The sequence below is a fragment of the Lonchura striata genome, chromosome 5, assembly GCF_046129695.1.
Source record: "Lonchura striata isolate bLonStr1 chromosome 5, bLonStr1.mat, whole genome shotgun sequence".
NCBI classification, from domain to species: domain Eukaryota; kingdom Metazoa; phylum Chordata; class Aves; order Passeriformes; family Estrildidae; genus Lonchura; species Lonchura striata.
Genome location: NC_134607.1, coordinates 23,050,449 through 23,066,212, shown reverse-complemented (window position 1 = coordinate 23,066,212; position 15,764 = coordinate 23,050,449). Strand labels below are relative to the sequence as shown.

General features: G+C 42.6%; 1 protein-coding gene across 1 annotated transcript; it reads right to left on the bottom strand.

Moving 5' to 3' along the window:
* Window positions 1-960: 960 nt before the first annotated feature.
* On the bottom strand, window positions 961-15,041 carry CSF2RB (colony stimulating factor 2 receptor subunit beta). Its single transcript, XM_031503709.1, has 14 exons — window positions 14,743-15,041; window positions 13,517-13,660; window positions 12,255-12,384; window positions 8,720-8,904; window positions 8,243-8,391; window positions 7,188-7,359; window positions 6,965-7,097; window positions 6,705-6,865; window positions 5,667-5,812; window positions 5,392-5,566; window positions 3,668-3,758; window positions 3,327-3,396; window positions 2,438-2,541; window positions 961-2,161 (listed from the first exon to the last, which is right to left on the bottom strand). Exons 2-14 carry the CDS (start codon window positions 13,620-13,622, stop codon window positions 961-963), a joined length of 2,823 nt encoding a protein of 940 aa, XP_031359569.1. The 5' UTR covers window positions 13,623-13,660; window positions 14,743-15,041.
* Between the last annotated feature and the right edge of the window lie 723 nt (window positions 15,042-15,764).

Genomic DNA, 15,764 nt, shown 5'->3' with positions numbered 1-15,764 from the left:
TTTCCCAACTCTCATTATTTAAATTTAAAAAAAAACCCACAAAAAAATACCCAAAAAAACCCCTAAGAATCAATTACACTTTAGGATGAAGTATATAATGCATAAACTGTCAATGAATGTAAAAGAAAATCATGTAGTACTTCAACACTTAGAAGTAAAAGAACTGCAGCAGTTACAGGCTTGTGCACCTTCCCAGCATCTCTTACCTGCCATTTTCTGTTATCTGCCCCACTCCCTCTCATTGAAACTTAGGAGCCCTTGGATCTTCGTTAAGTAATATTTCTTCCATATGGTTCTCTACAATTAGCTTTATGTATCCCAGTAATGTTTCTTTGTTATCCTCTGAATCCACTGTGATAGACTGGGCATTAACATTAAGAGAATTCTCCTGGATTTCCGCAAATTTTTTCTCATTTTTTATTTACACTTCTATAAGTCTCTGGGTTTTTTCACCTTAGCCAATACCTATTTCAAGCTGTAGTGGAAAAGCAAAGATATAGATGTTCCTTGGTGACTTTTAGAGCTATTTTATAAGTGCACAGAAATTAAACAAAATTTATTTTAAGGATAGAACTTTTCTTCCCAAGGTTTTCAAGCTTGTCTTCTTCTGATAGCCTTTCAAGATGTTAAGTCTGCATTTCCTGCCACAAGATTTGCCAAGGAATCTGATATAATTGCAATGTGATTGTGACATATTACAGGATCAGAAGGATAAACTGATCCTCATGGATAAGCCAAAAAGTTTGAAAAACACTACACTACAATATTTGTGTAATCCTTCATGCCAAATTTGTGAAGACCACTGAGAATGACATTGAGCTAGTTCAAGTTTTTTAACATGTTGGACTGGAAGCTTGAAAATGGAACTGGTGTTTATTTGTTTCTAGGTTTGAGGGTTCATTTTCACCAGATAGTTGCAACCTCTACCTGTCTCTTTGGTATTCATTAATATTTACCCATTTAACAGATTTCTTTTATCCTCAAAGATTGCTGCCAGGAAAAGTAATCATCTGATTTCAGGTTTTTGAAAAGCTGAATGGCCTGTATCTTTTCCCTCTTCCATACATCCTTTTCCTTCCCCGTGACTGATTCATCGTCACATACAGGCTGCCCAAGTGTTGTCTTGCTTTCAGAAGGTTTCTTGACTTGGTGGTCTTCCTGACTATTATCCATCTTCACACTGGATTTTAGGCTGTGGAAGCAATAGTCCCCAACCTGGCAAAGGAAAACCGGCTCAGTGCTGTCAGGGTTTAACACCACCAAGTTACCTTCTGACAAAGGCTGCTTTCTAGGAATACTATTTTTCTTCTTCAAGACAGACAAAGAAATCTTTGTGGGCTTTGAATGTTGATGGTGACCTTCAGGCACAATAAGATAGTCACCAAAGGTATTCAGGTGCAATTCAGGAGATGAGGTTGGTGCTTGGCCTGAAACTGGGATCATGATGCCAGTTTTCCCCAGAGAAGACTCATGGCAAGAGTGGTCACTGGGAGGCTGGGGCTGCTGTGAACCACAGGGTGATTCCTCAGCAGGGACGAGTGGAGGATGGCTGGAGGTACTGGCTGATGGCAGTAACAGGCTATCCGTGGTGATGTACTCCAAGGGGCACTGTTGAGGAGACACTGTTGAGGTACAGCTGAGAGCCTTTGGAGAGCTCTGCTTCTGTGTTCCCTTGTTGGTGCCTTCTCCACAGGCTGGTGAGGCCTGTGAGACTTCTTCCTTATCATTGAGGTGCTGCATCATTTTCTGCTGATCTGGGAGCACATCCTTTGGAGAAACTGCTTCTGTCTGTTCTTGTCTCTGTGGGGTCTGGGGAGAGTCTTCCCTTGGGAGAGTTACATACTGAAGGGAAACTGATTTTGTACTGAGTCCCACAGGGTCCATTTCCAGGGTCTGGTGTATATCAGGGTGAGAGGACACCACTGGACTGTACAAGTATGGACCATTGAAAGCAAAGCAAGGGATTGCTGTGTGGGAAGCAATACTTGCATCAGCGCTGTTTTTCCTTGAAATGGGAAAGGAATGACCAGCTCTCTGACTTGAGCAGGCGACTGGGGCATGCTCTGACTTATTTAAAGCATGGTATGAGTTCTGTAGGTCTGGTGTAACATCTGTCTTCTTAGTCTGCCCTTCAAGGCACTCTGCCAAAGTCTTCGCCTGCCTGAATGTGGGAAAGTTAAAAGTTGCTCCTGAGACACATTATTGTTTTAAGCACAAAACATAAACTGATCTTAGTTGACAACACACATAGCTACACACAGGCTTAGAAAAAAAATTCTTGCAGATGTAGTTATTCCTGTAGTAAAAAATTGAATCTCCCCCTCAAAAGCAACTTGTATAGGATTTTTCGTGACAGAACATTTGATTATATTCTGCCATGATGCAGTGAGGTCTTAGGGACCATCAACAGTGTCATTACCACCTGCTGTTCACTCACCTCTCCACAACTTGAAGGAAGCTAGCCTGCTCCATCTTCTCTGAAAGGTTGTATTTGTTGAAGTCTAGCTGGTTGCTTGTTGGCCAACTTCTCAAATGTCCTTTCTGAAAATGAAAAAGCAGACATGACCAAAGAGCAGCATCTCACTAGCAGTAGAATCAGTAATTGTACATTCCCTGTGGACAAAAAAAAACCAAATAGCAGAGCCTACAGCACCTGGTAACAGGGATACTACTTCACTAATGCAACTCAAAGGTATGTTCTCCTCTCCAGAAGATGGTTTCTTCAAACCCATATTGCCTTACCACTGACCTAACTACAAGAACTCAGTGAGATAACTAGAAAAGATGCCCTCCTAAACTTGTTATTTGTAAATCGACGACCTAAGGTATTTGACAGAAGGTGGTTTTCTTGGCCAAAGTGATCATGATTGAGTGATTGAGTTTAAAATTTTCAGAGTAATGGGAAAAAAGAAAAAGGAACAGTAGAGTTGCTACTCTGGTCTTCAAGAGAGCAAACTTCAAGCTGTTCAGGGAGCTACTTGGCAGTGTCCCCTGGGAACCTGCTTTTGAGAGTTGGTGAGTCCACAAATGCTGGGCAGGTTTTAAGAACACCCTTTTAAAAGCACAAGAGCAGGAAATTTTAAAGTACAGAAAATTTTTCTACATTGATTTTAAATCACAGTTGTGCTGACAAGAGCAGCACAAAGAAGTCTGCTAAATATAAGAGCACTGTTAAGTTGAGTAGGACCAGAACTCCTAAAAACAAGTAATAGATAAATTAAGATCTCTGTTCATTGTGGACTAGAAAACAAGAGCTATTAAGACTATTGAAAGTCCTGAAAAAGAAAGGGAAATAATGAATCCTTCAAAGAATAGTTCCCTCTTACCCCCAGGTAGCCCTGGATCAGGAGACTCTTGCTGGGGTTCGGAATTTTTTCCTCCCACATTTTCTTCTTCCTGCAGCAAGAACACAGTTTTCAAGATTTGCTACTCAATTTTGCTGCTACCTGAAAAGGCTGTACCACATTCACCATGCTGCTCAGCACAGCAGGGCACGACCGAGGCAGTGCCACAGCATCACCCAACTCTCTGCCCTGCACAGCCATGCACAAGGCTGCCCACCAAGGCCCATCTCCAGAGAGACCTCTCTCCTGGGGGGCAAGAAGTGCCTCAGACTTCATGCCAACCACATGGGCTGCTAAGTCTCCATGTTGCAATGCACACCTACCTGAGGAAATACGTATAGCTGCAATAAGCAGCTATCAGAAAAGCGATTATGAGAGCTGGCAGAGTCAATGGGAGAACCACAGGTGACAGAACTGAAACAGAGAAAAAAGAGAAAGCTATCCACCTGCAGAGTGACTGTTTCCTGCAACAGGTTTTTCATTCTGGCCACTATTCCTGGAATTTGATGTGTGGAGGAACAAGATTGTTATGGACAAGTTCATCGGTTAATACAGTGGGAGCAGTTAATGCATTTAAAGTTGTAATAAGTTAATTATGTCATTAAATCATTGTTAAATGTTAAACACTTGTATCCCAACTGTTAACCCCCTTACACACACCTTAGTTGTACCCCCTTACCATACCTATACCCTCATTACGTCCATTGGGTATTGCCTCCGCTGCTTCCCAAAATGGCAACCGGAACATTCCCAGGAAATATGCAAATTAAGAAAAGCTCCAGAAAATCCAACCAAAGGCCCTAGAAACGATGAACCAACCTAAAATTTGAACAACTAAGCAACTACACCTACCAGCAAGAAGTCCCTCTACTCCACCAACGTGGTCTTAAGTGTCACCATAACCTAAGTAGAACTGAGGAAGAGTGAGGACCCCAGCCGACAAGCCGAAAGACATCTTCCTAGGCATGCCCGTGAGGACAGAAGCCCCAGTTCTACTGTGGAGCAAAACTGTTCACCTCCTCTTCTGCATTGCCAAAGGGAGCAGCGGCGGTCTGCGCGACCCCTCAGGCCCCCACCCAGAGCTGGTCGCTTTAATAAAGGCATTCAAAAGAAACTGGCCTCCTTGCCCATTTATATCAGCATCATAGGGCCTTCAAACTGCTGGAAAACCCTCCAAAGTGGGACAGGCCAAATGTGACCTGAACAGCGTACTGACCAAAGGAGTTGTTTCCTTTACTGATTCACTTCTTAGCTTCTGCTGACATCAGAATTAAATATTTAAAGCTAATAAAAATATGGTTATGAACCTTACTCCACCATGAACAACAGGCATGGCTTCAGACATCTTAAGTCTGCTTGACTCAGCACAGTTCTGAGAAAATGGGGTCTCAGAGGTTTTCTAAGAGCTCTCCCTGCTAACAGCCACAACAGCAGACAAATTTCTTCCCAAATACATGCATCAAAATTTGCCCACAGTATAACCACTACAATCTTCCTCAGGACAAATCATTCAAGATCTTATTACTTTGGGCAAATGACTGTATGATAGCAGACATTCTGCCTTTAAGTCCATAAACAGCAAAAAAACATGTAAGGGTCTTATCTCTAGCAGACTCCACTGTGTGTTTTACACAACCTTATAGTCACTCTGCAAATATAAAAAGCTGATGGCTTATCTTCTATCTTCTTAAAATATCAGGCTCTTTAGTCACTGACAGCAGAATGGACTACTGGAATCAGAAAATAATTATAATCTTTTGGGCAGGATGTCTTTGCGTCATTCTCCACATGAAAAACTTTATGGTTACTTGTACTCACCTTATGAAGGCAAGTAAGAAAGAAGCTTAAAAGGTCATTCACTTCCTTCCCTAGCATTGTTGATGTACCGCAAGGATGCAGGCAGAGCAGCTGCCTTGCTAAGTGACTCCAGCTAGGCCGTGGCTGCACCTCCCTCCAACCCCAGCTGAGAGAATGTGTTACACTGAAGAGCCATCCCAGTCATTAGCAATCCACCAAAACCTGACAGAAACAGCTGCATGAAAAGTACCACTCTCAGTCTTCCAGGTGAACTCCTCACTCCATTCACTCCAAGGTCCCTCATATTCCAGAGGCCTATTCACCCTTGCACGCATTTTCCCCCTATATTCTGTAGATGCTGCCAGCATCTGCAGGGTGAAGATGAAGGGAGGTTCATCATTGCTGATATTTAACACCTGGTTAGTCTGGGGAGAGGGGAAGAGCACAAATGACAGAGGTAAGAATAATTGTCTTTCCATTTGACCAGCAAAGAAATATCCATGACTCTTGCACTTTATAAGTTACCTTTTCATATCGATTGTTTTCCCAGTACTTGACTTGGTATCTCTGTGTTATGGAGCTGTAATTCAAACGGTGTTTTTTCCACCTTAGTTCATACTCTTGGTTCTCTGTGGCTGTTACTGACACATTTGCGGGTGGCAGCACCTGAACTGAAATAACACTGAATGTCTCAGAGCACTTACCATCCTACTGGTCCAGTCCTCTCTTTCCACACTGTGAATCATTTCCAGGGACTGAAAACACGGTTGTTTTGTGCAATGTAAAATGGCTCAGCTTTTTAACACTTCTTAACTCTGCATTTTCTAGTCAAATATAACATTATTAACATTATACAACAGTATTAAATAACAGAAAATTCATACCTATGAATACTGAGAGCACTCCCTGTGTACAGAAAAGCAACAAAGCAATAATTGAAATACCTGTACTTGTCCACCACATTTCCAGAAATTTTCAATTCTCTTGGAGCTACCTCTTGATATTTTCCCCACTGCAGGAGCTGCCCTAGTTTTAGAGTTTGAAAAATCACCCAAATACCTTCAGATACATGTAGGCAGAGATGGCCTACCTCGTGCACCTCACTGGGCAAAGGATTCCTACTTCATCCAGTGTTCCAGGGGCCATTGCACAAACCCACAAGAGCTCACTGACTTCTTGAGAAATCACATAGTGACACACTCCTACTCGCTACAAACACCTCTCACCACAGTCCCCTGTCACCTGGGACACTCATGAATGTGAATCACAGAGAAGTCAGAGGGATGGCAAATGCTCACTGAGAAGCTCCAGGTCACAACCTGTATTTCTGCACAATGGTTTCCATCACTGTCACCTTCTTCAGAGTAACAAGTGCCACTGATTAACTCCACATCTACACCCCAGAGCTCTGACCATCATGATACAGTCCCCTCTTTCATCAGTGATTGTTTCTTCCCATGCTCACTCACTTTTCCTCAATACCACTGTCCTCAGCCCCACTTGCTCAGACAGGCATCTCTTCAAGAAACAAGAAGAAGGAGCAGGAAACAACACAGAACTCACTGTTTTTGTAGGCTTCAATCAGCTTTTCCTCTGTCTTGGCCCGGACAGATACATGGTACTGGCTCTGGCTGCTAGAATTGCTAACAGGGATCTCACAGCTCTGGACCACATATGAGGTGTGGGGCAAAGTCTTCTCATGCACAGGAGAGCACTCCTCTTCTCTGAGGGTAAGAAAGAGGATGAATGGAAATCAGGGGAATGGGACAGGCAGAAACCCTATGGGAGAGGCACAGACTCATTGCCATGGGCAGAGCACATACTCTGATGCTGGGGTGGCCTTGAAGAACAAGCCAAAGAGGACAGAGGTGGTGATCACTTTCTTCACTTCCCAGCTGCACGTCAGACGATCTCCACCACTGAAGAGGCAGCGAAGGTTCCTGGGCTGAAGGCCACCTTCAGAGAACACAAGTGTGAGGTTAGTGACAGGAAAGTTCTGTCTTCTCAGTTTCCAACCCTTCATGGTCCCACTCTATCCCATGCTACCTTCAGGGGTCTTCCATGACACCTCCATGCTCCACTTGCTGTACTGGCCAGAGAAGCTGCTGGCCTGCCCTGGTCTGGCTCGCACACGGGCAACGTAGCTGCTGCCTGGGACAAGGTCCTCACGGCTGAGACTGCAATGGGTGGTGTTGGAGAGCAAGAGCGAGGCAGCTTCCTGATGTTGGGGGACAGGAGGGAGAGGAAGGGACAGAAGAAATTGGGACATTGGGGAATGGAGAGGTGGAGGAAAGACAGGGAAAGAGTGAGAGGAGGAGTTGACTGCCAGGCTGCATCTCCAACAGTCCCACAAGCGTGATGGTCCGTGCATGTGTTGCCATGCAGTGTTTCCTCGCTGCCACACAAGAAGGACTCCAGCGTGTCCTGCAGTAGAACTCAGGAAGGGCAAGGCATGACCACTGCCAGGCACAATCTCCCCCCACAACAAGTAGCAAACTCCAGCAGCTTGCAAAGTCCAGACTATCTTCAGCTCCAGCTACATATGTTCACAGCACTGCTCAGTGCAGAATGGTGTGGGAATCTGGCCAAGACAATTCCCTTAAAATCTAAAGATCGGTCTGACAGGTACAGAACAGAAACATATGCAGATCTAGGGAAATGCTAGGGCAAAGGATATGGACTGCTAAAAGCTTTAAAAAAACAATAAAAAGGAAAACCTAAAACGTATTTGTCTCAAAGGGGGAGGAACTTCAAATGTATTTTGCTGTTTTCCCCACATGAACCCATGGCCTCCTATTAGAACGTGATTTAATTCAGTTTAAGAGGGATTCAACTCCAACTCAGATCCAAGTACAATGCTTGGGAGTTTGAGTGGAGAAGAGATATTTGCATTCAGTTCAGGAAAAATGGTATTTCATAGGACAAGTCACTTGCTAAAAGAAAGAGAGCCCCTTCCACCTGACCCAAAACAACACTTGTAGTATCTCTTCACAGTCTCTGAGAATGGAAAGATCATTCATTCACACAACTTTTACCACAAACTTTCAGCTGCCCAGAATGGTGCAGCCCAAACCAGGACAGCTCAGCTCCTCTGCTCTTACCTCCCAGGACTCCCACTCCCGCTTGTAAGTGACTTCATAGTCCAAAATATTGCCCAGCCCCTGGCTTCCATCGGCTGTTTTCCAGGTCAGCAGGAAGTCCCCTGAGGTCATTGAGCTGACTGAGAGGTTTTGAGGTGGGACAGGCTGAACTGGAAGGTGAAGGTACAGTGCATGAGAGGAGATAATGAGGAAATGACACAAAGAGGGGAAGAAAATATCTAGGTAATCTTCCCCATTTCCAGAGTATTTTATCCCTGACAGACGAACTACCTCCTGCTTTACTAGCTCCTGAGATGATACCAAGTCCAGCTGCTCTCAGAAACTTGCCTTCTTTACTCCCTACCCAGCCCTCTCAATGGGGAACTCTTTGGCAGTTTTCACAATGGAAGTGGAGTTCACTTCCAAAGGAACAGCAAATACATTCTCAAAAATCCTTAAAATTCATGGGGATACAAGAAATTGGTATTTAAGCCTTACCATTTCGGAAAAGATCAACATCCAGTTCTGTTTGAAGAACCTTTTTAGGTCTGAAACCATAAATATCATCTACCCCTATTCCAAAATAATTTGTATTCCTGTGGCAGACCCAGTGTACATACACATCTGGAGTTTCATGCAAGTCATTTTCTTTCTGGCGTTTGCAAAACATTTCCTTGTTCTCCCTGTGCACAGAGAAAATAATCCATAAAGATCTGATCCAAAGACCTGTAGTTAGTACAAAATGAAACACCTAACACAAGTTTCATCCCATCCTGTTGTTATAATTCACAAAGGCACTTATATCCTCTTCTCACTGCTCCTATTAGTCCTGGTTTGCATCAGTTAATACAAGAAAGATTTTTACACCAGAGTTTTGCCTCCCCATTTCAAAGTCACGCAGCAGAATGTTGCAGTACCAGTTAATTTTTGTTACTTTTAGCCTAGTTCTATGTAATCTCATGTTTTTTAGGTAAGAAATAGTATGATGAAAATTAATGCCATATAAATACACCTCTTACTCAGAATTAAAGGCTGTAAAATTTCTGATGATCCTAAGCTGCTCGAAGACTTTCATTTTGCAGTACCAGAAAAACACTTAGCAAAAGATTCTCAACCAAAACATACTTCTGTATCCTTAGTAGTTCTGATCTGCCAAGGGACCTCAAGTATTCATTAAAGATTTCATCCACAATGTTAATCATCCTTTCGATAGCCTTTCTCCAGGCCAAGAAGCATCATGAAAATTTGAAACCATTTTTTAAACTAGGCATGAGAGGACAATCTTTGTGTGGTTGCAGTGGTCTCAGCTGCTGGAGAGATGCGTTGCTTCTTTATGTACCCTGTGGAATTTTGTTTGTGCTTATGGCTTCATGCCCAGTATATTATCTCGTTCCAGTTCAGATGAGAAATATTAAGTTGTGAATATTTAAGGCCAAATACTCTCTTCCAGGATAGGATAGAGTCTTCTAGCCAACTATATGTCAGCAAGCATTATTCAGCACTATTGCTATTTTTGTAAGTTGGGTATTAGCAAGGAAACCAGGGACATTGCTGAAGTATGGATTGGACACTGCAGTATGTGTGTAGTCTTAAGCAAAAGAGTCAGCCCAAAGGGTGTGAGGCCCTGAAGTTATTTCTATCTACTCACTAGCATTACCTTATAGTTTGGGGTTTAGTCAACTACTCTTAATCTATGAGCTGATCTTGTTTAATTGTTGGCCATTTTGATTTCAGCTGTGTGACTGTCCGTGTTTAACGCCTGTTATGTTTCATGATCCACACACTTCATCATGTAACAATGTTTCAGAGAATCCTCCAAAAGTCCAAGGAACTTTATATCATCTTTTCCCAGAAGTATTTAACTTCAAGGTCCTGATCCAAAGTTCTTTAACTGTTTTCATCTGCTTTTAGGTCTATTAAAATCCCTTTGTCTGCAATAAAATCAAGAGTTCTTCCTTTTGCCTTTTCTTCCTGTATTCCCATACTCAAAATAATTTTCTTGTCAATTATTCATCTTTGTCTTCCTCTCTCCCTTAACTATTCCTCCATTTTTGTCCTTTCTTATCCTTGCCAACAATTCAGTCTGGTGATTTGGTTCCCTTCTGAAAAGGAAACAAATGTAACAGAGAGATACTGTCATAAACACACAGTATCTCTAGCAGTAAAACTAATGGCACAGATAGAGAACTCTCCATCTCATAAATATACAGTCTACACATATTTCTCAAAAGTTATCAAAACCACACTCTCAATGATTCTCCTAAATGAGCAAAATGACAGGGGGAGTGTCTCCTCCCTTTAGGGTTTACATAATACTCACACTTATTCTGACACCTCCCCTAACACAAATTATTAGCAGCCTATATGTCCCATTTACTTCATATCTATGATCCTACAACAAAATTATGGAAAATAATTGTAAAGGTGATGAAAATAACTCCAGTCGCATAGCCTATTGTCGTGGTTTGACACGGAAAGATAATTTTTTCCGGAAGGAAAAGGTCAATTTAGATATTGACCAATTGAAAGTAGACGCCTCTGAGAACACAGAGGGGTTGAAAGCAGAATTCCCAGAGGAACTCGCTCTCTTTGGTTCCGGTCAGCGTGCAGTGCAAACTCTCCCCTGCCCAGCCACGAGCTGGGTGGGGGAGGGGAAGCCCATGGCCTGAGAAAGGTAGGCCGAAAGCCCCAAGGGTGGTGAAAGGACTGGAACCGGGCTGGCCCCTGCAGATGGAAGGGTGGAAGAAATCTGGGATGTCTCCATTTCCCCCCCCCCCAGAGTTCCTCTCCCGAGAGGGAGAGAGAAAGCCGCAAGGAAGGAGGAGCGGGGGGAGCTGCTGCAAGGTGCCCAGTCGTGTGGGAGTTGCTGGATGTCCAGGCATCGAGCCATCCTGGGAGTTTGGACTTTTAACCCTTCCTTGATAAATGAAAGCTTTGTGAATTTTCCTTTCCCCTCCTCGGTTTGAAAGAGAGGAAGAGGGACACCTTGGACCCTGGGATGGGATGTTGGAAGGAGGAATTCTGGATGGGAGGGGGACAAGGAGTGGCTTTTGGCTGGACTTTTCCATGTTAGCCACAACCTGAACCAAATCTTCTCCTTCAAGAGGGACTGTGTTTTGGGAGGATGCCAGTGAGTCAAGAGACCTGCTTCAGCTGGGAAAAAAGACAAAATTGGAGTGAACAGAGAAAAGGTTAGGGGGTTTGTGGTGGCGCCCCCTTGCCCTGGAAAGGAAAGAGAAGAGAAGAAGATCTCTGTTCTTGAGCCCTCGGCCCCAGGGGAAAATGGGGGGGGACTGTGGTCCCAAACAATGAAAAACAGAACTGTTGTTTCCTCCCCTCTTGGCAGGGCATCCTTGAAAGGAAAAATCCTAAAGGCAGTCTGACCATCCATGCATTGTGGTGAGAGCACTGTGCATGGAAAGGAGAAGGGTCACCATGGCAAACTTTTTCTCCGGGCGGTGCCATGTGTGACATGGAAACACAGGATGTGGAGCTGTGTTTCTTGGGGGGTCTGTGGCACAGGAGAGACTCTATTCCCTCGATGGACTGAGTATCGCTTGTTTGGAGGGTGGAAACCTGATTGGGGTCCAGATTGTGTCTCACTGTGGTTTGTTGGAGTTGGGTGGTGGGGGGGAGGAATGTTTTGCAAGGTTTTCATTTGGATCTTTGTGTGGTTTTTTTTCCCTTCTTTAGTTTTCTCTTTTCTTTTGTAGTGGTAGTTTAATAAAGTTTTTTTCCTGTTATTAAGCTTGGGCCTGCTTTGCTCTATTCTAGATTCCACTTCACAGCATTCAAGGTAGGGATCACATTTTCATGGGGGCACTGGCATTGTGCCAGTGTCAAACCATGACACCTATTCAGTCCTGTCTTCCTAGACGAGGCCTCAGAAGCAGGTGACTTTTGACTCTTTTGCTTAATTCAAAAAGAGAGTGGATGTGCTTTCTAAAAATTTGCCTGCATGTCCCCAGGATTCCAAGTTATGGCCAATTTCCCTTTGGACTTTTATCTAGCTCAGCACATTTCGGGTACTTACATTTCAATATAATCCCTTTGGTAAAGAATCATACCAACAAGGTCATGAGCCTTTGAATGCTCCATCCATGTGCAAGTCACCTGTGAGCTGTAGTCATTGTAGCACTTCAAGCTTTTCATTGGGATACTCTCTGGGAAAGGAATTCAGGCAAAGAAAAGATGCAGTAATTAAAAATATAAATGGTGGGAGATGAGATCACAGAACCCTTCTCTTTGCACCAGACAATCATAGACCCATAGAAATGTTTGGGTTGGAAGGTACCTTAAATATCTTGTAGTTCCAACCCTCCTGCCATGGACAGGGACACCTTCCACTGCACTACTTTGCCCAGAGCCCTGTACAATCTGGCCCTGAACATCTCCAGGGATGGAGCCTGACTCCATGAATCTATGTGCAGAGCTGTGACCATTCTGCACATCTCCACAATACAGAATTGTCCAAACCAAGCTACAACTAACAATAATTAAGTGAAATCTTTGTGCCTGCAAGGCATACAGTTCTAGCCAAGGTATCACTTTTCAAACACTGAATATTTCCAAGGATTAGTAGACACCATGGTAGGCAGACATATGGTGATCATTTCCTCCTTACATGTTCCTGTGTGAACTTCTTTGCTACTAACTTCCCAGTAAAGTTTATAATGCTAGAAAGATCTATTTAAAAGTGAGATGTTCTGGGATAGCCTTGTTATGACTCAGACAAATGTCCAAACTAATTTGTTGGAACTAGATTTATGAGCTAGAGATGGCCAGACCTCTCATCAAGGACATTTTTTTTAAGTGCACAACTGTGAAGCTGAAAAATACAGACTGCCTCTGGCACATGCACTATGAAGCAAGCTGCTTTCTTATCCTTGCTTATTTTCTCTGAAGGTAATATCCATGCTTGCGTCCAGCCACAGGTCTCTAGTCCTGTGCATTACCATCTGAATTATGCAGCCCTTAATTTTCCTATGTTTTCACTTATTATCCGGGTGAACCCCTCCTTCCATTCACTCATTATCCAACCAGATTGTTCATCTCATCCATTTATACAGTATTTCAACTGTCCATACCACCAACATACAACTGATTTGGTTGCACATGCACCTGCTACATGATGGTTTTGATCAGGATGTCTGTTTTCTTACAGTTTAGAAAAGAGGAGAAGAAAGCAGAAAAGCAAGCAGAAAAGGAGGAAGAGCATTAGCTGAAAGAAGGAGACAGATTTAAAAAGAAAAGCAATAATGGAAGGATAAAAGAGAATATAAATTTGAATCTCACCTTGAATGGCCTGAACGGCTTGAACACTGAAGACCAAATACAAATACAGCAGCAGGATGAAAATCTCTTCCATGTTCTTGCTGTCCTTGAATTTCAGAGTTTTCATTGCTCATTGGCTACTCTCTTGCCCTGCTTACTGTGGAGCTGTTTGTTTCCGTTTCACATAAAGAGAAGTAAAACTGAATAAGGGAACTTGTTTAAGATCATGTTGACGTGACATTCAGGAAGAACTTCTACTAAGCATGTCACTATTGGACACGAAATGAGTACACAGAAGCTTGATAAGTTTAAAGAAGAAAAAGACACAGTTTTATTCAAATATTTTGTATTTATAGAATTCTAAAGGTGACTGTGGATTGGAGGATGGAATTACCACTTCTCCAACCACACTGGTCTAAAGATTAATTAATCATTTCTCTCTACTCACAGAGAAATATGTAAGCTATTCTATTTATACATGAAATTGTGTGGGAACTTTGACTCTTAAATATGTAAACATTATTAAAAGGTTAAAGAAGTTTTATGAGAATTTTAAAACTTTCAAAAGAACTATAAAAGAAAACTTAACACTTAAAAATCAGGGCAACACAAGCATTTCTTATAGGACAAAATTCAAGTCTTGTCATTGTGTGTTGTTGCAATGCAAGCAAAGAATGAAGTAAATGTACATTTTCAAGGAAGTGCAGGGATTCAGTCAGCTGAGTAGCAACAAGAAAAAAATCCTAATTTGTGATGAGAACTCATCCTTAAAATTAATTCCATTCTTCTACTCTTTATGCTTAAAGCCTTCCTAATGAACCACAACAGTGGTTAATTTCCTTAAAAATAGGATCTCAACAACACAATTCCTAGGAGCTATAGCGGTAGGATCTCCATATTCACTCACTTTGAGAATTTCCTTCAACATACTACTTTTCTTAGTGCCCCCCAAACAAGTTGCAAATTGTAGGCATACTAGAAAAGAAATTAAACTTCCTTGGACTGGAAACAGCTGGCTGAGTCCTTGAATAATCATTGCAGCTAAGGAATCCCTCAGTAACTCACAAGTCCTTGTATGAGAGCAGACTCTGCCATCATGCTTCCCCCAGAAAGGAAGCCATTTCCTTACCTGAATCCAGGGGTGTCTGTGAGGCAGATGATTCAACTTGATGGGTGACTCTCCCTGCCCAGCACCACCCCCCACCACCAGAATCCTCTGATGCAGATGCCAGCAAACCCACACTTGCCTAGAACTGGAGACAGAAGTATAAACCAACCACAGGATTTTCTTGGCAAGTAAGTCTTCAAAATAACTACTATATCTTCTGTGAACCTCAAATGCCACTTCCAGAGAAGCTGACACCACCCTTTCAAGGAAAGTCCGTGCAATTGGACAAAATAGGAAGCCTGTACTTCCTATTTTAGCCCCCAAAGCACGCACTTAGATGGGACTGTTGGGTTAACTGGGAAAGGGGGGAAAGGAAGTTTATCATTGCCAATCTGTGTGTTAGCAATTACCAGGTCACGAGACTTATGTATTTTAAGAAAGATATAGGACTGACTGAAGCAGATGTAAGAAAGATGAAGAAAGAATTTTCTGGTTTTCACTCCAGTGCTGTTTCTTGCTTTGTTCTAGACTAGACAATCTTCATGGCAGGGATCCCTCTTGTTTGTACTGTACTTTTGTTTGTACATCTGTACTGGGGGAGAGTGAACTACCTTTATCTCTGGAATTCTTTATTTTTAGTAATATTTCTAAGTTTTACCAATTTTAACAACAATTAATAATAAATTGTCAGTACTATAGTACATAGAGTAAACAAAGAAAACTGATGAGAATAGTTGATCTGAAGTTATTCTACATCCAAGGCTGCCTGATCTCTTAATCCAACTATAAAACTAAGCACAGCAGCCTTCAAAAATAAACCTTAGGAAAGTTAGGCAGCCATAAGGGAGAGACATGCTCAAGTTTGTGTTCTCAGGCATAAATTATGGGGGCTCATATGAGTCCCCAGATACAGAGTATAACGGGCAGTCCATGTGTCCTGCACTGCTACTCCTCCTCTCAATCCCCATGGTACTGACCAAAACCACCGTCAGCACAGTTATTCTCTCATCAGAACTGCATCAATAAACAAGCAAAAAACCCCTGAAAAACTATCATGTGAATAAGGGAAACATGCAAAGCAAGACCAAGAATATGGAGAATATCTGGGGTCACTGTGTGTGAGAAGGTGTCCATATAAAACCTGCAAACAGTTAGGGGAAT

Excerpts from the sequence above, each read along its gene's own strand:
- CSF2RB (XM_031503709.1), bottom strand. The coding sequence starts at position 13,622 with ATGAAAACTCTGAAATTCAAGGACAGCAAGAACATGGAAGAGATTTTC. Across the intron at positions 8,392-8,719 it reads TGTTGATCTTTTCCGAAATG|TTCAGCCTGTCCCACCTCAA; the intron begins GTAAGGCTTAAA and ends TTCACCTTCCAG. Across the intron at positions 7,098-7,187 it reads GTCATGGAAGACCCCTGAAG|GTGGCCTTCAGCCCAGGAAC; the intron begins GTAGCATGGGAT and ends TGTTCTCTGAAG.